General features: G+C 36.1%; 1 protein-coding gene across 8 annotated transcripts in view; it reads right to left on the bottom strand.

Annotated features, from left to right (window-relative positions):
• Positions 1–343: 343 nt before the first annotated feature.
• The window catches only part of LOC115432839 (neurexin-2-like), a 166881-nt gene continuing 141641 nt past the window's right edge, over positions 344–25583 (bottom strand). For 2 of the 8 annotated variants that reach the window (XM_030153877.1, XM_030153876.1), the window contains 5 exons: positions 10871–11042; positions 8100–8189; positions 6460–6788; positions 4092–4176; positions 344–2868 (listed from right to left, as the gene is read on the bottom strand). In XM_030153877.1, coding sequence (XP_030009737.1) covers positions 2066–2868; positions 4092–4176; positions 6460–6788; positions 8100–8189; positions 10871–11042 — 1479 coding nt within the window. In that variant the 3' untranslated portion in view covers positions 344–2065. The remainder of the gene's footprint in view (positions 2869–4091; positions 4177–6459; positions 6789–8099; positions 8190–10870; positions 11043–25583) is intronic. The other 6 variants (XM_030153882.1, XM_030153883.1, XM_030153879.1 and 3 more) reach the window with 4 other exon arrangements.

Raw genomic sequence — 25583 nt, 5'->3', positions numbered from 1 at the left:
TGAGCGAAATGTGACCTGTATAGAATTACATTTTTATAAAGTCATTGTGTCTCTTTTAACAGGGGATTCACACAAGTACAGTAAGTTTAAGATCCATATTAAATGTACATGCTAGAGTTGATATAAAATATTTCATGTTTCTGTGTTACAATAACGCAGAATTTAAAAATGAAATAGAAATTTTTAAAATTTCTTAACTACAGCAGCTGGTGTGTTCCTTTTGCACAGTCTTTTCATTTCATTTTTTGTTTACCCATCTTAAAGTTTCTTTTATCAAAGCTTCTATTAAGTGCACTTTGCTTGTATGGAATATACTACAAACAACACACACAACACAAGTGTGTACAAAGTATATAATCAAGTGTATTTTCATCTTTATCCACGTTCTGTACACATAGTAAGATCCATTTCACATGAACACTATACAATAGCAATGAGTGAGGAATGGAATTTTTCTGAGCACAGAGCCGCTCATGTTGAATGGCACTTTCATAAGAAATAAGAGGAAATCACAGAGCATGAATAAGTAAATGTAGACATAACTCAACAAAGAAAATGGCTTTATATTATCAGATCCCATGAGTAACAGATTCAGCACATATAAAATGTACAATGCAACAAAACAAAACATTTGTTTGTTCCATCGTTGTGTTTTCTCTGCATAATCTGATCTTTAAATAATGCAAAAAGAAACAAAATGTTTGCAGCTATCAGAGGAAAAGTGTGCTTTTTGTCTGGATTTAAGTAAAAGGCAATCTAAAATGTAACATGTTAAGAGGAGTGGTAATAAGATACATTGAAATATCAGAGAAATATCAATACAATTCACAAACCTTCAATTAGTCATCTCATAGAATAGTCTTCAGTAACTGATAGAAAAAACAATACATGTTTGGCTGTTTTACAAGGAATATCTATGTCTCAAAGATATGTTTACATTTTCTGTGTGCTTTTGCATTATCCCATGACAGTTTTGAGAAAAGAAACGAGTGAGCTGACCTCTTCATGTGAGGCTGTAGGTTCTCCATTTCAACCACGAACACTTCTTCAAACATGATTCTGTGTTCATGAAAACGCCGGTGAAGTTCGAGCCACTGTGATTTTGTATCGTAAAAGCTGTGGGGGTGGGGCAGAGCATCTCAGACGTTAATTCTTCTTCATATCTATCCCCTTGCTTTTGACCTCCTAACCTCTATATGTACACATGAGCAATGTTTACAGAGAAATACTTTCACTGGTGTGGACTGACTTTTTCACAAGTATCCCTACTCAGAATGGTGTGGCACACTTATGATATCTCACATGAAAAATTATCTGATCCATCATATTGTTACGATCACTGGGCAGAGTACATTGGGTGATTTTATAATCCCTTTTAAATGCCATTTTTTTTCATCAGAGAGCTAAATGTCATGCTTCATTTGTGATACTGCGCCAGCAATTTTAACATCATCTTGTGGACAGATGCAGAGTGACTGGGGAGTTATGAAACCACGTAACATGATGTGGAAGCTGCAGATATGATGTCTTGTCCAAATACAGACTTTCTTATCAAGTGTAGTCAGAATTGTTGGGGTGCTCTCGACTCGTCTACCATAAAAATTCCACAACTGGTTTGTTCTGCCTCATATATCATAATGGGGACACGGAAACTTGAGATAGAACATTACAAAGAAGTACAAAGAAAACATTTAGGCAAATCTGTCTGGATGTTCTCAGCGCTCTCTTCACTGAGTCATATCCATGCTATATACAAAGCCAGAGTGGATATGTCTCTTCCAAGCTTGTTAAAAACATAAAAATGATACACATACAAAGAACCGGTGAATGCAGTCTGAGTGTACGTTGTGACACAGAGGATGAGTCAGATCTTTTTTAACACGAACAGGAACCGGGCAACCTCGACTTTTGAAGAATATGTAACTGTTCGTACAATTGCTTTGAACAGTTGTTTTTTGTGTCCTGTGGAACTTCTCTGATGGTCGACCTGACAAATAAGGGAAGCAAAACAAAAGCATCCTCTCTCATCCTGGCATCCCTGTCCACACTTGCCTACTCTCCTCCTTCAGACGTAGTATTCCTTGTCTTTGTTCTTTTTGCCCTTTGTGATTGCCTTGGCCACAGAGGCCGTCGGTGTGCTTTTGTCTTTGACCACTGCTCCGTTGCCCTCAACAGTGGAATTGTTGGCAAAATTGTGGCCCTGGTCTGCCGGGTAGGAGCCTTCGTCCCGGTTGCGGTACTTGTACATGGCATAGAGGAGGATAAGAATGCAGAGAGCAGCAGCAGCCACGATACCAACCACCATCCCCGTGGTGCTACTGGACTCCCTGATCACCTCCACGGCACCGGGTTGGCTCTTATCATCAGAGGCTGTGGGGTTGGCTGTGGGCACATGGGGAAAATTGGGGGGGTAAGTTAGTCCTGGTGTGTTTCGTGAGGATGGAGGAGCAGGGGGCAGAAGCACCTGGTCACGGGTGTTCATTTTGCCTGCAGGGATGTGGAGCTGGTCAGGGTTGGTGGTGGGGACATAAGGAGGTAGGGGGCGGGGTTTCTGGACTCCACCCTCACCAGCAGCTGGGGGTGGAGGAAGGACTGTCCTGTCAGTGACCATGGGGGAGTTATTATTGTAAAAGTCCTCGTCATCTGATTCCGTCATTTCCCCAGAGCCGAAGGCCGACACCTCCACAGGGTCACCACAGTCCTCCTGGTCCGGGGGGCAGGAAGGATGGGGAGGGAGTATAAGGGACTCTTTGGTGGTCTCGAGTGGGGAGAGGATGGTAGGAGGAGGAGGGATGACGGGGAAACGGGTGGCGATGGATGGGGGCTCAAGGGAATCCACTGTTATTATAGGCAACACTAATTCACCTCCTAGAAAGAAAACAGAAAAGGTAGGGTATCCTAAATTAGAACAGCGTAAACAGTGAAAATCTGGCTTGTGCTCATTAAAGCAGACACACAATCTGCTCATTATGCAGAATAATACTGAGGAATTAGACTAATATTAGCTGGCATATCAGGGATATTATTAAAAGTAATCAAACATATTATGCTGATTTCTATAATGTGAGGGTATTAACATCAACAATTGGCACCTGAAGAGGAAAACAGAACCACCATAATGTTGTTTTTGAATGATGTATGCATTTCTTGATTTTAATGTGCAGTCAGTGTGTGGGTGTGCAGATTAAGGGTATTTAATATGAGAGAGATAGGATTCAAAGGCAAGAACATAACAGAGCTCACATGTAGACACAAACATACAAGATGACCCAAGAGAGACGGCAGCTGAATGAAGAGCATACAACAAACAGAGCACATAACATACAATAAATTAAAGCACTGTGCAGAGTTATGCCCATCTGCAGGCAGGCAGCAAGGGTGACAAAAGAGATCGCAAACAGGTTATTTTATGTATGAACCAGTTTTCTGCGACATCTAAAATACTGTGGCTCACTAACAGCAATCAGAGATGTGTAATCATAACAAGAATGTATGCTTTTAAAACAAAAATCAACAAAAAAAAAAAAACAGATTTATACATTAACTTCGTCCCACATGTATACTGTTTGGAGCGACCATGTCATACAACTGACATTTTACTTGTGAAGGACTCAGTTTCAGTCTGAGTTTCTCTTTCATTAGTATATGAGTCACACTTTGCAGAGCTAGTCAACAACAAACAATCCTGATAAGGTCATATTAATAATTGAGGCTCCCATAATAAGGGCACATTCCGTCTTAAGTTCCACAGCTTGTTCTGTCACAAGCCTTATCTATTGCCATCCCATTATACCGACTGCGATATACTTCATAGACATTTCTTTTCATCCAATTTAATGAGTTAAGGATGTGATTTAAAGTCTCATACATATATTGTGAACAGATACAGCTATCCAAATGAGGACAGCCCCTGGATAAATGACTGTACAGACGGCTGCAGACATATGAGACCGGAATTGAGAATTGGAGATGCGGAAATAATGATTGCTGTCTGGACTCTGCATGTTCTATCTATTTACAATCTTGGGTAAAATGACATAAATATTTGTTGATAAAACATTACTTCTGTTTCGTTGCCTCGGCTCACCCACCTGTTCCCGGTTCACACTCCTCCAGGTCCTCATCGTCGCTGGGACACTCTGCTGATGCCACCAAAATATCATCAGAGTTCTGCGGCTGAGGAGAAAACACAGATAATTGTTTATTATTTTGTGTCCGACATGGAAAACAGTAAACGCAGTCACATTTTTGAGTGTTTTTCTTAGCTGTTTCTCTGCAGCGGGCAGTACTGAACCACTTTTTGCTTGGAGCAACGCAAAGCAAGGCTGCATATTCAAAATGAGCCAGTTTATGTTTGCTTTTCATGCTTTACAACAGTGGCTGACCTTATGTATGTTTACAAACAAAGTAAGAGCACTGCTGATGGAGAGGAAATACTCAGTAGGCTAAATGCTACAAATGCTTATATTTGATTTCACAAAAAAACAAAAAAAAAACAAAAAGCTTTTGGTTCAAATCTTCTATCTCAGTGGGTCAAAAAAACCCTCACATGCTAAGTCAGGTTTTTCAATATGTCTAGAACCTTATGTCAGAGAATACCTGGGTGAATAGATAGTTCACTAATGGATTATTTGGATGACTTGAAAATACAGACAAGATCATTTCAGGGAAGCTGAGCAAGAGACACAGGACAATAAACACAATCTGTGTTTTTACTGGGAGTGGTACGTGGGGGCTTTTGTCTTTGAAACCTCAGGACACCAAATACAATTGCTGGAATCCATCCAATTTGGAAGGTTTACAGTATATGGATTAAAATAGACTGATTTAAAATGGTGGTTGGTTGCAACTGCCAGTCAGGATGAAATGTTCTGACTTTTCAATCAATTCCACAAATGTATTCAAGATGCATTTTAGCTGAGCTGTTTCAATAATACATTCAATAATAAATGTCATTATTACTCTCTTATGACTATATTTAAAAACCTGATATGTGCCAGCATATCCTATTTAGTTGATTTATCCAGTGTACTAATTAATACACTGCATTTTACCTAAATATATAATGCTACAAATTCAATTGTTCGAGTAGTGGAGGACTGCTAAATGCTAAAGCAATTAGAAAAACTATGTAGCAGCAGCTATAACCAAGACTACATGATTTCAAACTTAGCACAAGCTTCTGCTATTAAAAAAGCAGAGTATTATGGTGTATATCCTACCTGATCTGTTCAGTTCAACCCCAATACAATATAAATCAGAGTTAACCTTCCTCAGAGATGCAACTATTCATCTATTCTGAATTAACTTTGGAACGAGAAGAGCCAATCTGAACATGTTTGTTAAGCCACTTCTACTAAAAACTTTTCTATTTGAATAAAAACATGGGAGGTTATTTTGAATGCCATGGCCACTGCATGAAGAGAAAAAGAAATATTCAAAAGCAATATTTCTATGTGACCTTGGCTATTTTATTTTCTTAACATAGCATGTTATTCAACAATGCAATTATGAATATAACACCAATGGAATCCTCAAAGCGCAGAATTATTAAAATGGCTGTGGGTAGAATCCCCATAAAATATCTTGGCATGTTACCCTTACAGCAAAAAATACACAAAACACAACATAAAATCAGAAAATCAGGTGGTTCAGAAAATGGATGTAAGGATTAACTGTGAAAAAGTCATGTACTGTACATTATTTGGACGAGGCAACCATAAATATAAGACCCTATTGTGCATTATATCATTTTTGAAGGTGAATATTATATGAAGCCTTATATTGTTGATGTGGAATGCATGTTTAGAGGATTTCATTCTGCTGTGAAGAGTGTTGGTTTTTACATTGTGCATTTGTGTTTGAAGCTGTAGTTTATCAAGTATGTTTCTAATGTTTGAATTATAGTTGTGTTTTTATTCACCACTGACTGAGACAAATTACCCCTCATGGGACATTCAAGTTGTGCTATTCTTCTGTTCTATTTGGGATCGGCGGTGTAGTAAGTATCATATCTGATTAAAACACAGAAGGTCCTGGGTTCAAGCCCTAGAGGAACCAATGTGCTTTACTCCACTCTGTTCTGATTAACAGTACTTTCTATAATTAGATGAATGCTATTAAATAATATAAATTAAACTATACACAATGCGCTGTGTTTTAATACCTGATCCCTATCTGAAAAAAGAGGATACTGATTTACAGTAAAGTATGAAAACATTGATATATGTGTTCAGTATATAAATAAAATAAACAATGTCTGAAAGTGCATGTATTTCTTCACTTTTGCACTTGAATATTGGACTATATTAAAATCCTATCAATTTTATCCCCAGGCAAAGTTGTGTTCTCATAATATGTGAGTAAGAATGCAAAAAACTCAATAATAACTAACAGAGTTTCTTTGTGAATAACCCAGTTCACTCCGATTCTGTTAAAGATTATTCTGCACTTGCTGACCTTTGAGATGCTCTCCCTCAGACTGGGTGAGCGCTGCCGGCGGGTGGTGGTGGTAGCCATAGTGGTGGTAGTTTCCATGATTGTGGTAGACATGTCAGACACAGCCAGTGGGGTGGCAGACGTTGTGTCTGTGGTCAGCACCGACAGCGAGTCTCCAACCAGGCGCAGGTTTCCCTCCACTTGAATGCTGGGATCATTTTCTGCTGCCAGTTTGAGCACCTGCAGACCGTTGTAGTAAAGCCCCGATATCTGACCCTGGAAGGGCCGACCTTTATCATGACCGCCAATTTTAATGGCTGCCTGGCTGTTAAAGATGGTCAACTGTCTCCCTACAGTTAGGCAGACACATAGAAACAGGAGGAAATGGAAAGAGGGAGGGAATAGTAAAGTCAAATGAAAGCTTGAACCAGATCACAATATGAACCAGGTGGGGTTTAGTCACAGTTATGATAGTTAGATGCGTGTGTTTGGTTTAACTTGATTTGAATGTTAATATTAAAAGGGAAAGGCTAGTTAGCAGGAGCTTTAAACTTAGACTTCATACATGCAGATAACAGATTAAGTCCGTATTTAATTGCCTATTTAATTGGTTTTGGTCGGACAGGTCTAATAATTGTGAATTGTCATTATATATGTTGGCAAACTGTCTAGTGGGAGAATGGGACAGATGTTTTTCTACAATATTTAATTATCTCTTAACTCTAGGATAGATGGAGCAAGGATGCGTGTCTTATGACTCCTTTTTACAGAGATGGGCAAAATATTGAAAACGCAGCCTTACTATGCTTTTGTTTCATCACCCATTAGTCCATTAAAACATGTTCTCCTGTGGATTCCCCCTAGCCCAATTGTTTCACCTCCTGAAGGGGGCAATGATATCTAACAGAGGCACTGTCAGCAGTTTCACTGATAAGCAGCGTTACATCAAAGGGGGAGGACTGCAGTAATGGGCCGATCTCAGGAGAATACTTATTAGCAAAGTTAATGGCTGCAAACAGTGATCCACTTTACTAGCCTGTCAGGGCTGTTTTGTCACAGCAAAAAACTTCAGACTGAGAGTCTGAGGTGGTCATTGTAGTACAAAGTTAACACAATACAAGGCTGCAGGGGAACAGGGGAGGGAAATGGATTTGTTTGGTGGGATAACATTGAGTAGTTAGAGTTAAAATTTGTGGTTTAGAAGCAACGAGACCTGGAATTATGTCACATGTTAGTTTCATTAGTGTTAGAAGCATTTTAATTATTTTTTACGTAGAATAATTACACACAGTATCTAATTACACACAGTGATTAGGGAGGACGTTAGAGGGTTAGACAAGGGTTATGTGTTTTTAATTTAGTTTAAAGAGGTGCAGTTTTTCCACAAGATGCAAGGATGACAAAGAAGAAAAAGCAAGTATGCTACATCACTGTGCTTTGAATTTAAACTCATTATTTCAAACTCCACTGAATGTTGCAGTTATTTTTTTATCGTCATTAAAATTCACACTGAAAAAGAAGTCCAATTAAAAATGGAAACACATTTGGATAAAATTACTTGATCCTTGTCACCCTTGTCTTTTGGCACTGCACCCGTCATGGGAGAGGTTATTTAGTAGTTATTTCATAGATTAATTCATTAATTAATCAATTATTTTTACCTTTATCGAGTAGCCACTCGTCAACTACCCGACCAAGTCTGTATGGGATTCTTTGTCTAGCAATAGCCAGTCGTTCATTATCATAGTGTCCTTCAAAGAATTTGGAGAGACAGATTAAAGGTTAAAGTCTGCAAGCTGAAAGATCACATGGTTAGAAACAGAGTTATAATGCCTAACAGGTTTAACAAGTTATCAATTTTAACCCAACTATGAGTTAAAAGAAACTTGTGCTTTACTTGATGTTATCTTGTTATTACGAGTAACAATGTTTATGCTAATTAGAATGAAGTTTAGGCTATTTATAATGCTACTCTAGTTAGTGTTGTTTAGCTATTTTTTATGACAAGCATTATATTCAGCAAATATCACTTACAGTAAAATGGAAAAGCATTTTATGTACTGTATAGAAAGAGAAGTTACATCAGATAAACATGCATTAAATGCAGCATTAGACATTACAATCAAAAACATTCAGTCATTGATACAACAATATATTCTCTTCAATCTGAAATCAACAGAGAACCAAAGACACACTCCACTTCAGGGCTTGACAGTGTAGTTTTATGTTTTCCTGCATAAAATACATTGTGCTTTTACATCAGGACCCATGAGATATGGAATGTGTATGTGCCAAAGACTTGAAAACCTGTAGGAGCTATAAGTGCTGAACTAATAAACACAACAACAAACAATATAGTTATAGCCTTGTAGAAGATGTTCAGACATTAACAGCTGCAATAGCAGATAAACACTTAGTCCAGAATGTGAGAGGAGTACATAAATATTATATATCTATAATATATTTAAATCTATAAAATACTACAACTGCAAAAATACACTGTGGAGTAATTTAGAACTGGTGAGATTCCAGCTTCCCTGAAGTGTGGCAGGACCTCAGCTCTCTGGGTGACAGCATTAATCAATGAAACCTACTGTGGGAATAATATAATAAAACAAGAATTCAGCAGCATGAATGGCTGATTAAGACCTGCTCTTTAAGTACTCTTCATTCAGCCTAGTGTATATGTAGCACTGAAACCCGATCAGTCATCGGCTTAATGTAAGGTTTTATATTACATTTTCCTTTACAATATTTATAAATGTCGACATATTGTATGCCTGTAAAAAATGAATAAATATCAGTTAGTTGTCACCTGAGATATTGGACATGGGATATTAATGAATGGATAAAAAGGATTAGGATTATGGTGCAACATGAAAAAGGAGGCACAGTGCATGACAATTTAAGTGAGGCTTACATAGAAAATGTCTTTACTGTGGGATTCAATGTACACAGTGAATCAGAACCAGAAAACCTGCATAGTAGCTTCACTTCACTTCTCTTTACGGCTGCAGCTGTTTGCTTAAACCATTTACTGATAAAAACACATGACTTACAGTTGATGCTGACAATATCATGGCAGTTTGATGTTTATGTGGAAGTGTGACATGGGTGGATGTGTTTTGAACACCAGCTGGAGGCAGAGAGGGGAAGGTGGTTTCTTCTGCTGTGCCAGCTGGTGCACCTGTTCTAAATGGAGGTAATTGGACGATTGGCTCGGAAAAGGTTAACACATGCCATGTAGTGATTGCATTATGTTTTTTTTTTTTTTTTTTGGACACATAAGGCATGAACTTGTAAATGTGTTATCTTGTGTGTGTGCATTTCACACCCACAGTTTAATGCACTTCCCAAAATAATGTGTTGATAATGTCTTTGTTTGCCTTTACAGCTATAGGTAAAAATTTTATCTGCTCTGAGTTATAATAAAATCTATTACTAATTATATACTTAATATAAGATGACAAGACACTGATGTTACAGGTATAATGTCCACTAAAGCGCGGATGAATGCGTATGTGGACGTAGGCCAAACAGTCAAACTGCCAAAACGTCCCTGGTTAAACTCCCAGTTCAGGTGAACTTTGTTTCACGTTGTTCCTACTTTCTCTTGTTAAACTATGTCAATGAAACCCAATGACACCCTTTCAGGTGGGACTGTCTGTTTGGTTTGACTTCAGATGTTAAAAAGATTAGTAAAATTCACAGTATGTAATTTGTGCTGTAATGGGAACTCTCAGTGAAAAATAAAAAAATTTAAAAAATGCAGTACTGACAATATGAAACATGGGAGTTGTTTTAACCATTACTGCTAATTAAAATCTATGACTGACTCTAGATGAAGTAATGAATAAAGTTTTATTCATTATTACATTTGGTTAAATATACTCACATTAGAGAAAATGTAAACATGAGTTAAAATGGATCTAAAACTGTTCATTGTTGGAAATATCTGTAAATACACACTTTGACAGGATATACAACATTGGTCTGGTTGTTCTGATATTTTGATGTGGAAAAGTCGTATATTCTAAGTGATCATATACGATCTCATACTGAATAACTGCTGAACATTAAAATGCAGCCAAACATCTCATGTTCTTACACTCATGGTGTAAATATTTAAATCATCTGCAGGTGTAGATTTTTTTCCTATGTGTTATCTGTATCTTCACCCTTCAATGAAGATGACATATTGTTAATTTCAGATTATACATTTATTCAGGGTAGATTGTTTTATGTAGTTTAATGCGTGGGGAAGAGAAGGTAGATGAAATGTAGACAGTGAATGTGAAAAGGTCCCTGGTCAATTCACTGTATATTTCAAAGCGAATTAAAAGACTTATGTTTGATGAGCAAATGTGCATTCCTGTCTCTCCATCCCACTGCTATCTGACATATAACCACCTGTTCTTCCTGTGCATCTTACCTGGGGGATAGCGCTCAATGACCGGATGGTTGTCCACCTGGAGTGTGGCATTGCCACCGCTGCGTGTGAAGCGTACAACGTGGTACTTGCCGTCGTTTACTATGACAGCAGGCTCGTCAATGGTAATATCATCTGTGCCCACATTGAAGATAACACCAATTTTTCCTTGATCCTGCAAGTGAAAAGCAAAGCAGGAGGAGAGAAAAAAGGATTGTGAATTGCAGGCCTTTGATACGATAACCACACAAAGGGCGCAGACTGTGCTGTGAAATTATGAAGTGATGGATATCCTATCCTTTGGCTGCTTCAGGGCTGTCGACACACAAACCTTGTTAAAGCAGTAACAGCGTATCTCTTGTGACATGGACAGTGTGCTTGGTTCTTTCTTTAGGGTTCAGCTTCATTCTCCCTCAGCAGCGAGCTCAGGTTTCCTGATGTGGATCATTCTTGACAGAATCCTGCTGTTTCTCTTTTGGTTGACCAACTTCTCTTCCTGCCAGCCTGTCTCTGCTCCTGAAAACCTTCCTCAAAGGTCATAGCTGCTTCCCAACGCAGCCTTTGGGTGGCACTAATAAAAAAGACTGGAAACAAACTGCTCCTGTCTGGTTTTTGTTCATGGGCTGCCTGGCAGTCTTTCTAAATTCAACACAAGGTCAAAGTGCTAATGTTGTTATAAAAGATACCATGAGAAGCAGCTCACAAATCTGCAGGGTACACAGAGGACCACATTACTATTTTAACATTCTGCTGACTATGGCCTAAAAGTTAGATTGGAATAATGTTTAAAGTTACAACACTGGCAGTAAAATAAGAACCAGGGCACATAATTCTCAGACGAATCTAATGTTTTACATCATCATTATGACCTGTTTAAGTTTTAGAAGCATTTCAAGCACCAAGAATGGGGTTTACGGACATAAATCCATACACTGAGACACACCAAACACATGGAACCCACTACCTTTCATACCTAACCTGTGAGCAATACTCTGCACGATGAATTAATATGTGCTTATTCTGAATTTTACATATATAAAAACAGAATTAGTGCAATTCTCTGTGAGAACCCATCTACTGTACTATATGGGGCCAAGAGCATATGCAACCCTATATATTTACATATAAAGATAGCACACGACGAATGAATATTTACATAAACACAGATGCATATACATAATTCATTGACACATATACTCCTTATAATTAAGCCAATCAGCATTTCTTTCGTCTTTGGCATTCAGCTCTGGTTACTATGGTTTGACCTGAGAGCTTTGAAGCCGGTGAATTCTAGACAAACCACACTGTACAGAGGAGACAACCAGGAAGGAGAGATTAGGCTGCAACTAATATTTGAATTAGCTGAGCAACAATTGTTAACTGATTTTAATACTGACCATAAGTCTTCTATTAGTTTATAAGACACCTATGATAGCTCTTCAGTTTTCATTCTCTTTCTAACTGCAGGCCTAGATATGAATGTTTATGCTCAGTCAGTTTCTCAACTCTGCATGTTTTGTAAGCTACTTTGTCTCTAACGATACCACAAGATACAGCATAACCCAACTCCCTAAAACTTCCCAGGACAACTCCAAGGTCTTGCATTCTGTCTGTTTGTATCTTATTTTCTTTCTTCTGCTTAGCGACAGCGTCATACATCATATTAACCAATCACATTTAAGCTTAGCGCAGACTACTATAAATTAGACTGACTTCTGAGAGAGGGCGAAGCTTCGTTTGTCAGTTTCTCACTTGTGCACAATAATGGAAGGCCTGATTGACAACCAATCCATTCTCCACAAATTTCTTTGTTTACGCCTCCACAACAATCATTTTTACATTTTTAGTTAAACTATAGAAACAAGTAGATTTAATTTTACAGATTTCAGTTTACAAAATACTAGTCCAGATTTGTGCTTTTAACTCTTACATTACCACTTACTTCTACTGCATACTGAATCAATTTTTTTTTTTTATCCTCTATAATGATACATGTGTTTAGAGAGCTACTGGACACTTGGTTTTAACAATGAGGATAAAATGTCTGTTTGTCTGTCAAGTCCATTCAGACCAACAGTCCACTCTTCTTCTCATACAACTTTATTAAACTACAAACAAACAGCAAACTATGACCTATGTTTAATCACAGTTACCATGTTAGAAATACCTTACTTTTTTTTTTGTCAGTTAGTGAGAGATGGTGGTTAGTTTAGTTTTTTCATCTGTTACCACTGTAAATTGTAAGTTCCTAAAATAGACAAACAACCCCAAATGAAAAAAGTATGGAAGATAAATGACAGCAAAGGGTGATTTTTAGTGTCACTGAGCATTAATTCCATAATTAGTTTTCAGCATATTGTAATTAAAGTGTCTGAGAGGACATGAGGCTTCTGCATCTGCTCCTTGCATATGTTTTGGGCTGTATAAAACCCACCCTGTGACATCAGAGTTTTGCCCAATCCAAGGCAAACGAGTATCTCTAATAACCAACCTGGTCCAAACTGGGCAAACCTCTACTGCTCTTGTTCATGGTTGAGCATGGAAGTTTGTATAGGGGGTTTCACTTTGCTTTAGCATCAGGTCAACTATACTTAATTTGTTTTTTTGATATGGACTGAGGGAAGAAGCAGCAGGGGGAAGGCATTATGCTTTTCCTCAGGATTTTGGCTTCTGCAGCTTTAAGTTCACTTGAAAAATCACAAAAATGTTGTGTTCATATTGTCTCCAATGAAACACAAACCAAAGCAAATTACTGGTTTATTTTCTACATTTTAATCTTCTATATCGTCCAACTTCTTGTTTGGACACACTGGACTAGTGAAAACTGTCCTCTAAACCCATACAATTAAACATAAGAGCTGAAGTTTTCACTAATAAAAGCATTATAATGTTAAATTTATCACCAAATTTCTGTTAGCGGTTTTTATATTCAAGGGTTTATTATGTGTACAGGTTTATCTCAGGATGACTGTCTAAATATACAGTATTTAAGCTACTTTTCTAAGATCTTCTTCAAAACATCATGGGCTCATCTTTGTTCTACATTAAAATTTATGAAAATTGATGCGGTAGTTTTTGCTAATCCTGCTGACAGACAGACAGAGTTGACTTAACCTTCACAGTTAATGTAATAAAGATGAGAAACAAATCATTACATTTAATAGTCAGTTACCTTCAGTGTTCTGTGGCAGTCATTTGGACATTATAAAACATATCTTCACAGACATAGAAAATGCATGAGCAATTGCATGCTGCACACATGGCTAACATGCCGTTACCATTATTTCTGCCTGCAGGACATCCACTCTCAGCCTTAACATTTTCCTTTTCTTATCTACATATAATTTACTCTGCTTTATATAATCACGGGCCCTGTTCTGCATTTTTAGTGGAAGAGCCCGAAGGCCTGATGGACTATTGGTATCAGTTGTCTGTCCGTCAATCTTTCTGTCCGCAAATAATTTTTCAAGAAACTTCTTCTCCGAAACTGTCTGTCAGAATGACTTGATATTTGTTGTGGAACATCTTTGGAGTAAGGTCTACCAAGTTTGTTCAAAGAATTGGGAAATATTGATTTCTGATTTTTTTTTTTTTTTTTTTGAATTTTTCAAAAGTGCTATAACTTAAAAACAGTTGAAGATATTGATATAATTACTATTGGCAATAGACAGGATGTTACATATGAGCTTTCATTTGGTGCCTTGAAAGGTCAAACCCAAGGTCATCTATGTCCAGATTTCTGGAAACTTCTTCCCCAAAACCGTCAGCCAGAATCAATTGAAATTCGTAGCAGAGGTTCCTTGGGGTAAGGTCTACCAGGTTTGTTCAAACAATTGAGAAATATTGATTTTTGAATTTCTAATTAATTTTTTAAATTTTAAAAATCCCCATTATTTTATAATAGAAAAACTTTTAAAGGGTTATAACTTGAACTTGATATAATTACTGTTGGCAATAGATAGAAAGTCACATATGGGCTTTCATTTGGTGCTATGACCTTTGACCTTGAGTGACCTTGAAAGGTCAAACAAATGTCAATTAATGTCTTCAAATATGCCGTTGGACTACAGGAACCTTGGTCCTATTTTTTATTTATTGAAACCCCACTCTTCTCCAGCAGCTGCTCTGTCTACACATCACACCTTTATCCAGAGAGGGAAGAGGGAGTAAACACTGAAATTGACTGGTAGAGCATTTTATTGGAGTGAAATTTGCTGGTCCTTGACATGAATCACATGATGTTTACTGGCCTTTCTGACATGATGTAAATGTCGTCAAGAGTGGGTCCTGCATTGTTTTACAAATTCCCTGCTTAAACTGTATTTTAATAACATACTGCCTGAGAGAGCAAAAGAGAGAGAAAGAGAACTTCTTTCACACAGCTTAGTTTTTAATATGTGCAATTTAATAAAACTGATTGTTCCCGTCCTCTCACACTTCAAATGGTGCAGGACAGATTGAAGTTGAATATGTAGACAGAAAGACTTCTTTTCTTGCCTCGGTAGTGGCTGCTATTGTGTGATGTAAAACCTGTCACAAAGCTTTGCTCTTACCCCTAATCATATGTAAAATCCTCTTAAAAAATCTTTTGAATTCGAAATAATAATTCACACTGACATGGCTGGTGTTAAGTATGGTGGGTTTTTTTTTTTTTTTGAGGTCAGCAGTGAGCTTCTGATGTCTTAGAAGGGAGTTTTTTCAATTCTGCAAAAGGAAATGTGACTGATTTATGATAGATGAAGCTTATATTGACATCATCTAAATTCACAAGTCAAAAAGAAGTCAAGATATCTCCTCATGACAAGTGCCTACCCACTCAGACATTCTCACCATAAAACCTGTGTCCTCATTAAAGTCAGTGTCGGCACAGGTTTGCATTAGAAGGTGTTATTCCTTACTGTGAAACAGCTCCGAAGTCAATTTTATAATGCAAAAAAAAAATGTTGTGAAACCATATCATTGCTACTTATTCATTTATAATTTATGAGCTGTTTCCCTTGTAAGTATTATATCTGTGATCCGTATATAAAAACTCTAACTTGTCATTTTTGTTCAGTTATTTGACTGTAATAGCTTTCCAAAGAAGTAAAGTGGTAAGTATTCATTAGGCAATTACACAGCAGTGCAGCCTCAGGTCAGCCGACGTCCTCCGGTCAACGATTAACATCTCCAGGGCTAAAACATGTCGCCGTGGGGCTTGAGCTGGAGTGTTGCTTCTATTACGCTTACTCAGTTTAAGTACGATTACAAAACAGCCCCAAAGCTCCTTTTGACAGCTGGCAAAGCAACTGTTACTGCACACCAGATTTAGTAAACACAAGCATGGCCTCTCCTGTTCACCGTTTTTCTTCTACAGGATGCTACAGCGTGTTTGGTTCTAAAGCGAGTCTGGCAGATTCTCATGGAGAGCTGAGTGGTCTCCCACCTAGATGTTTTGACAAGGACGTTCTAATGTTGCAGAACATTTTTCTTTGATTCACCTGAAATCTCAACACAAGGTTTAGATTCTAATCTCAGCTGGAAATGACTGCAAAGGTGATGTCATTTATTTTACAGGAAAATGACTGAGTCTTCTAATCTCAGATAAAAATGAATTAACTGACAATCTTCTATGTTGGAAAAAAAAAAAAAAAGAACATTGCCATTTAACCCTTTATCGGGCAAGTGACTATTTTTGGTAATTTCTGCATACTTTACAAGACAGTGACAACAATAGTTACGGTGAGGACAGTGAGGAAACAATCTCAGGTCTAATGTGGTCTACAGGGTCTACAACACAGGTGTCAAACATGCGGCCTGGGGGCCTAAACCAGCCCACCAAAGGGTCCAAACTGGCCCCTGGGATGAATGTGTGAATTGCAGAAATTACACCGACGATATTAACAATCAAGGATGTTAGAATCATTTTAGGTCAATTCAATCTCAAGTGGGTCAGACCAATAAAATACTATCATAATAACCTATAAATAATGAAAACTACATTTTTTTCCTCTTTGTTGTAGTGTGAAAAAAAATAAAATTACTCAAAAATGTTTACATTTACAGACTAGCCTTTTACAAAAAATGTGAATAACCTGAAATTTCTTAAGAGAAATGTGTGGAATTGTACCAATATTCTGCCTCTTACTAAATGTTTTGTGTATTTGTAGATCCACTGTGATCTGTATATGTATAAATGATAAACTAAGGCGTAATATTGTTCAAATTGCACTTATTTTTCTTAAGCATTTTCAGGTTTATATTTGTTCATGTTATGTTCAAGTACGGTTTGTAGATGTAAACATTTTCATTACAGAATTTGACTTTTGCCACTCAAAAACATAGAAAAAAACTTTGGAGTTGACATTATTTATAAGTTCTTATCCTATTATTTATATTATTTTTCTGGTCCGGCCCACTTTAGATCATATTAGGCTGTATGTGGCCCCTGAACTAAATTGAGTTTGACATCCCTGGTTTACAGGGTCTGTACGGTCCACCTCTGCTGTGAGCATAACTGCTTTGTTAGGTGCCATGAAGTAATGGTACCAATATAAGCAATGACGTTCAAAGTGAACGTTACATTTTTAAAATTTACCTCTTGGGTTTTCTTTTTTTTTTTTTGCCACTTTTGGGTAAGGAACCAAATATGGCACCTTATTAACCTTGATTTTCTACATAATAAAAAAAAAAAGAAAAATTTCGCAAAAGTAATAAAGTCTTGTTGTGTCTTCCAATAACACAAAAAAGTTGACATTTTGAATTTTAGAGTATTTCTATATAAAGGATTAATACATTATTTATTGCACATAAGTGGATTTATCATGATTTTTTTTAAAGGACAGATGAAAACATCTCTCTCTTCTGGTTTGTTACCAGCCAACTGTCATTCTCCGTTTTGGATATCTTTACTAAAACCTTTACCGAAGCTTTTTAAAAACCAGGTGGGAGTTTCTTCGACAGTGTTGGGAGATACGCCATGTTTACACACAGTCATTCCTATTCCCTTCAGAACATTAAGTGTTTTTCCTCTTTATCTTCTACATTTTACATGAGGCTAGGATAAAAAGGAAAACTTGAAGAAAAAAACAACATCAACTTCTTTTAATCCCTATCACTTGCATTTTTTGCAAAGCACAATCCTGGAGAGAAAAAACAGGTCATTATAAATAATTTAATAAAAAATTAAACTTGCTCTGTGTTCTATAATGCAAACTGTTTTCTAATTCCTTTGAACTGTTTCACATTTCCACTATGATAAAAAAGGCACAAATTTAAATATTGTATTTATTAGTGAAACATTTATTTCACCTTCACAATCTGTGTTAAAAAAAAAACCCTGACAATTAGCGTCAAAGTAAATGTTCTGTTTTAGTTGACTTTACAGCTCACAGCCTCAGATTTGTACCTAAGTTATGCATCATAAATTAGAAATGAGGTCTCCTACAAACAGGAGAACAATCAGACGGATGATCACACTGTCTCTCTTCCTTTTACTTTTCAAAAAACGCTGTCCTGAAAAGCACACATTTATGAGTTTTGTGACAATTCCCACGTCTCCAGAAAAGAGGCAGAATTTACCAGTAAGTTTGTAATTCCATTAAACACTTTTGCTGCAACTTCCAAAAGTCTTTCTCTTCTGTAGTTTATTTGTTGCCATTTATCATACTATTTTTCAGTGAAATTCAAGTGTTTTCCATTATTTATGACAGTACAGATGCTTATAAATGCTCAAAATAAATTCAAGGGTTATTATTTATATTGAAACAGATAATATCTTTAGCAAAATTTATCTTTAACTAAACATAAAAACGTGTCTACAGCCACTGTCATTTGTAAAATTACGTGGGTTTTATTGGTGTTTCCACATTCACTACCGAGCCTCTGAATATCTAAATACAGCTCTGGAAAAAATTAAGACACTACTGCAATTTCCTGTGAAATCAGCATGTCTGCATGTATGACAGCCATTCCATTCCTGTGTCTGTTGAATTCCAACACAAACACACCTTATTCTACTGAATAAACACCTGATCCCTGTCTTATTTAAGAAGGAGAAGTATAAAAAACACTACTGTGGCCATAACTATCTTCTTACAATAGGCAAAAACAATTCTATTACTAGCACAAAAGTAATTGGAATCCAAAAATAACTACTGAAAACTACTGGACTTCTGCTCTGACAGTGTTCCCAAACTCTGAGGATTGTTTTTTCTATCAGGACAATGCTCCTGGCCTCAGCTAGGTCAATAAAGGTGTGGATGACGGACCACCAGATGAAGACCCTGTCATGGCCAGCTCAATCTGCAGACCTGAACCCACTCTGAAAACATCTGGAGGAACATGGATGGTCACAACCCATGGAACATTGCTGATCTTCTTGAATTTCTCTGCCAGGAGCTGCATAAAGTCATCCAACAGCAATGGAGGAGAGCCAAGATGCGAAAGCTGTCATTGAAAATCAGGGTCATTCCACCAAATATTGATGTCCGGACTTTTACCAAGTTACAACATTAGTATTGTGTTGTTTAGAAATTAATATGAACTGGTTTTCTTTGCATTATTTGAGGTCTGAAAACACTGCATGTATTTGTTATTTTGATCATGTGTCGTGTTCTGCAAATACATCCTTTAAATAATAATATTTTTACTTGGAATTTGGGAGAAATGTTGTCGGTAGTTTAGAGAATAAAACAAAAATGTACCTATAAATGGTAAAATCAGAGAAAGTGATCATTTTGCAGTGGTTTCAATTTTTTTCAAGAGCTGTAGATCATATCCAATATCCGAAAAACTGAGAAACTGCATTTCACTTGAATTATTTAAACATATTAATAGGATCAGTGGTTAAAAAGTTACTACACATTTTGTATCAGTGAATGCTTTTGGTTGCCAGCTACTGTTTAGGTCTTTGAGGGTAAAAAAAAAATTATTTCAGCAAAAAAAGTGTTTGAGTTGATCCATCAAAATGCAGAAATCACTTTATGGATTTATCAAGGAGGGACATAAAGACATACAAATACTTTGTTATATGTAATTTACTTCAGTGTTTCTACTGCCTTTAGCTTTGATAACAGAATGCATTTGCCTCGTTTTCCTTATGCAATGTCCCAATAAATATCACATCATCTATAGTTACTCTAAATCTTCACCAGGCCCATGTGTTAATGGATGATTTGATCCTGATGAATCTTTCTATTGGCTTCTTAGAATATGTCTGTGTCATTAAGGAAGAAAAAAAAATCCACTGATGGTTAATCCTGGTCATTCAGTATATTCAGGTTCAGCTGATTTAATTTTAAGGCCATAACATTGTGAACCTAGATCTGACCGACAGAATCAACCCCAGATCACAACACTGCCCCCACAGGTTTGTACTGTAGGCACTAGGCATGATGGGTAAACACTACATCCACTCTGCTGCACCCATTACTTTGTAATAGGGTTAATCTGGACTCGTAAGACCACGCGTGACCTTTTCCCATTAAACCACAGTCCCATCTTTATGCTCTCTATCAAACTGAAGGTTGTTAAAGAAATAAAAAGATACTCACTCCATCAGTTAGTTTTAAAGAACTTGTTGCAACTGAAACATATTAATCACTCCAATAATAATCCAATGTAAGGGTCTTAAACTACTTAGTTAAAGTCAAATCCAAAACATTTAATTTTTACTCCATTCATTTTAACACAAATACCTGCTTTTTTCCACTCCTTTCATTTTCAAGTCAGGATTTTAACTTCAGCTTTGATGCATTTCAGGTGAATTACTGTTTATTTTCAATTTGCATCATCGTGTACCTTCCTAAGATCACGACTGATTTGGAAACGAATAGGTAGGACGACACATGCAGTAGAAAAGACAATCCACTGGTGCACATCGCACACAACAAAGAAGATGATGACTTATCCTTCCTCTTGTGTTAGGTCGGCACTGACCTATTAAGGTTTTAAATACATAAAAGAACCACATAAAATTTGTTCATTGCATCAAGGATTTTTGACTTTGTCAGGAACTGCTATTTCAACAAAATAATACCAAGCTAATTTTTTTCACTAAATTATTAAATGCTCTGGTTGAAATTATGACCTTGTGTTGTTCGGGTCTGTTTCGACCCAGTTATAAAAATAAGATTATAAAGAAATAATTAGAGCCAAAACTGAAATTATAAGTGCACTGTCAGCCAACACACTGACAGACAGCTCCTCTGCCAATCATGTGAGCTTCAGGGGATTCTGATTTTGCCTTGTTATACAGTATAACTGCACAAAAACAAGACAAGCAAAGATGGGCATGTCCATACATGTGAGGTCAATTCAGTATAGAGTTGGTGATTTACAGAGTGTCAATCGAGGGGAATACTGACAAAAAACGTCCTGAGGCCCACACCAAAAATATTAACCCTTTCATGCATACTGGTCACGACAGTGGACAGTTATTCAAAGCTCTTCTGTTGTATTTTCATAGGTTTTGTTGTTTTAGTTCTATATCAACCAACACAGTGGATGCTTATGCATCATCCTATCCACTGTAATTCATACCATTACTATAACTTTGCTGTTCTTGATAAACCTGATCTGCAGTGACATGTTTGAGTGTTGAAGGAGTGGGATTAAATAAATTATGAAGGGGTGGGATTAAATAAATTATACTTCCTCCCAGTCCTTTTAGAATGTGCAAATGAAGTCATGTATATGTATAAGTTACTAAGTAAGATTACTTTGTCTTGTTGCATATTCAAAATAAACTAAACTAAAAACAAAAAAACTCAAGTGTTTGTTATTGCTACTAAACTGCATTTAACTTTTTTTTTTTTTTTTTTACAACAAAGTTGTTTTTTTTTCATGTTATTTCCATGAAGTGAGTAATGACTAGTATTAGAGTATGTTAAAACGTGAGAAAACAGCAGATTAGCTGCATTAAAAAGGTTTGTATTTCACAGTTTTCACATGATATATCAGTAAATCCATGTTTCTTTGCTTCACAAATTAAATGCATGGTGTCAAGCTGACATTTTTTTAACTCCATGAAAAATAGGTTCATAAGAACATTTTCAGTCACATTGTTTTTTTCATGCCTAAAGAGGAATAAAAACACTTAGGAAATAAATGTTGATTATGGTTCTCATAATTCATGCATGAAAGGGTTAAAACCAATATTTTCATGGATAAGGAAGCCTAACAAGGTAACCAAGAGATGCAAATTGGATGATAGATAATTTTTTCTAGTGTATTTTACAGTTTATTTAAGACATGGGTCAAAACTGGCCTGTTAACGTAAGAAATGGTAACAAAAAGCTAACACAAAAGAAAGGTTATAAGAAATAACAAGACTAAATAGACATGAAAAGGAGACTGGATTGCAGAGAAAAGGAGTCATAATGGTTCAGGTTCTGTTCTGACACTGAAAATTGCATGTCAGAGTGAAGTTAATATTTATTTCTTTATTTTCTAAATTTAATCTAAAGAGAATGGTTTAAAAGACTTGTGTTAAATCAATAAGACATGAGATTCTGCTTCACACAGAAACAGTTGGTAGCAATGTACTTTAAAGGGTTACTTTTTAGTTTTACATATTAAGTGCATTTTCCATTTTGCTGCATGAATGAATGTGTGTATCCTTACCATGTCTGCAAAAAACCCACAGGTTTTTGTAAAGCTCCACATCTTTTTGTGCTACTTTTCTTTCAATTCTCTGAAAATGCTAAATGAAGACAATTAGGCCTCATTTTCCCTATTCCATTTTCTGTTTTTGTTTTATCTTGTCACGACTCATTAAAAACATGACCATTTGAAAGTAGCATTAGCTCCTCTAATATAGTCTCTAATGAATATGGAGGTTTATTTCCTTTGTTCAGATTAATTGGACTTTGAAGCTGGTGTGTGTGCACCTTCCTCCAAGTTCCACTTTTAGTTAAGCTCGTGATTGTATTGATCTAGCAACTGTATGTCCAGCATGAGGTTATGTGTAATTAAAAGTCTGTTTTAATGAACATTTTGCCATCAGATGCTACTTTTGCTGCTACAAAACTGCATATTGTCTAAATTATATGGAGACTAAAATCTAGTGGTAGAGAACAGAGTTATCTTAACCCTAAAAGACCAAAAGAGCCAAAAGCATCCACAGATCTAAAATGTTTAATAATGTTTGAAATATTACTCCTATCCATATAGTTAAATAATTCTGGTAAAATTCAGTTTCTCAGGTTTTCAGTGGCATCAGTTGTGACCCATTTGGACATTCAGTGGCTCAGTAGTGAAGGTGGAAACACTGTCATCTTCTGCTATACCGATTCATCAATAAAACCCATCTATTTTGACAAATAGCAGTGGTTGCAGACACTCGTTCTGATTTATTTTGCTGAATAAGTCACCTTTTCTTCAGTTTTTCTGTTCTGAAATAATAACCTTTAAATATACTCTGAGCTTTTATGAACATCTACATTATCAATAAATTAAATGTGGGAACATTTTTTCTTCTAAACCTAACCCTTCCTTATGTTTTTTTTTTTTTCTGTACATTTAACCTTTCCTAAGTTATTTATCACAATACATTATATTATCCTCTAAATGTTTTCATTTTTCAGTGGAAATCAAACATATTCATATATTTAATTTACTGATCCTGTGGATGTTCATAAAACCTCAGAGTAAATTCAAAGGATATTATATTAAAACACAGAAAACTGAAGAAAAAGTCTTTTTCAGCAAAAACATATCATTAACTGAATGCATTTTCCTTGAAAGTGTATCTATAGGATTAGAGATTCAACAGTTATTAATTATATTGAGCAGTAGATGGTTTCGGTCGCCTATGACTATTTAGATCTTTGAAGGTTAATTGTTGGAGTCATTTATTTTGTTCAGTGAGTTTGATCCTCTTATTACAACATACACTTATTCTTGAAATCTCAAATCTAATTATTGGTCATCTTGGATTTTTTCAATGGAAAGGTTGGATTTATAGGAAGGGAATTCGGTTCTAAGGCACCTTGTCTGAAAAGCTCAAATCCCTGTAGCATATAAAAGTAATATATCATTTGTTTCATCTTCTATTTTCATCTGTCCCTTGTGGCCAGTGTTATTTTGACCAGTGTACTGATACTCTCTCTCTTTTACCTAGTTTTCAAAGTCTTCCGGGAGAGTAGAAGAAGGAATCGGGATGTGAAAATTACTAAATATTATTAAACTAAACTCATATAAATGTCTAATTATTAAAACACTAATATATTACAAGCAGCAAAAACTTTCTACATAGCAAAGGTGGGATATTCGGACACATAAAAATAAAATCATAATGAAAAAAAAGATTCAACACCCTCTGAGCCCTTTTTGATTTCTCGTGGCTGAACATTAATAAGGTGTCAAAATAAGCAATCTGTCAGGGTGCAAGGATTTGGCAGATGAAGGAAAAAAAAAAATCGTTTCAACTGGTTTTGCATGCGGGCAGCAGTCTTTTCATTTACTAGCGGCAGTCTGAGACTGGCAGGGTCAGCTTCACACTTTTGAAACAGGGAATACAATTTAAATGAGACAGTCTGAAAAACATCCAGGGGAGGATTTTCTGTGCCAAATATGTCTAGCAGCTGATATGTGCACTACTTACATGATGTTATGCAAATTACAGAGGCACACTGTGGATTAGATTTTTTGTACTGTGTTAAAATGCAAAGATTAAATTTAGATATAATGTTTCTTTGAATTAAAAAAAATATAAAGGCAAAAAAAAAACTATGCGGGTTTCAGGTTGGAGGACATAACAAATGTATTTATGAATAATCTATTTTAGCTCCTCAGATCTACTTCACACTACACTTCTCCACCTGCTGCTGAACATAAAAATGATAGGGTTGAAATAGCGTCCAGATTGCACTTATTGTGTCCATGGTGATTTCATGTGGAGAATGTTAGTATTTGATGCCAGCTCTACACCAACAAAATGAAGAAAAATTATACATAATAAGAAAGAAAATAAATCAACATGAACAAAGTGATATAAGGTACACAGTATACAAAATAAGCAAGAAAATGAACAAAAAAACCAAAACAAAACAGTACAATGAGCAAAATTATCAATGCAATAAACAAAATAAGCAACAAAATTAACCAAAATGGACAAAATGATCCACACAATGTAACAAATATGCAACAAAATGAACCAAATAGAAAAAAAAACTGAACAAAACAAACAAAATAGTTGACATAACACACAAAAGACGCAACAAAATAAACAAAAATGAACAAAGTGGTCGAAACAATGGAGAAAATAAGCAAGAAAACGAACCAAAATGAACAAAATAAGAAACTAAAAAACAAAACAGCAACTAAAGATCAGCCTCTCATTTTTTATATCCACTGTACTCTGAAACGACCTGCAGAATTTCCGTTTTTGCACATTTTAAGTCAAAGGGTTAAAATTTGCAGTACATTCATCCATAAACCTTACTTTAAACTGCTAGAACTCATGCACTGTCTTCAAAACTTAAATTCGTCTCAGTATGTGGGATGTGGGGACAACTGATCAAATGTTGGCCAGACTGTCTACTGTGAATTTACTGTGAGAAACAAATCTGAAATTGTAAAGCTAATAATGGGAATATTTCTGAATATCAATGCATGGGGTACACTGTAGATGAAAGTTTAATATAATAACCATACTGTGTCTGCACCATGAACTTAATGTTACTTTATCATGTAAGAACACCGAGGGAGCTGCAAGATGTTTCATAAAAATGAG

This window comes from Sphaeramia orbicularis, chromosome 14, assembly GCF_902148855.1.
Source record: "Sphaeramia orbicularis chromosome 14, fSphaOr1.1, whole genome shotgun sequence".
Classification (NCBI taxonomy): domain Eukaryota; kingdom Metazoa; phylum Chordata; class Actinopteri; order Kurtiformes; family Apogonidae; genus Sphaeramia; species Sphaeramia orbicularis.
The sequence above is the reverse complement of the archived record's forward strand: the minus strand, read 5'-3'. Positions and strand labels throughout refer to the sequence as shown.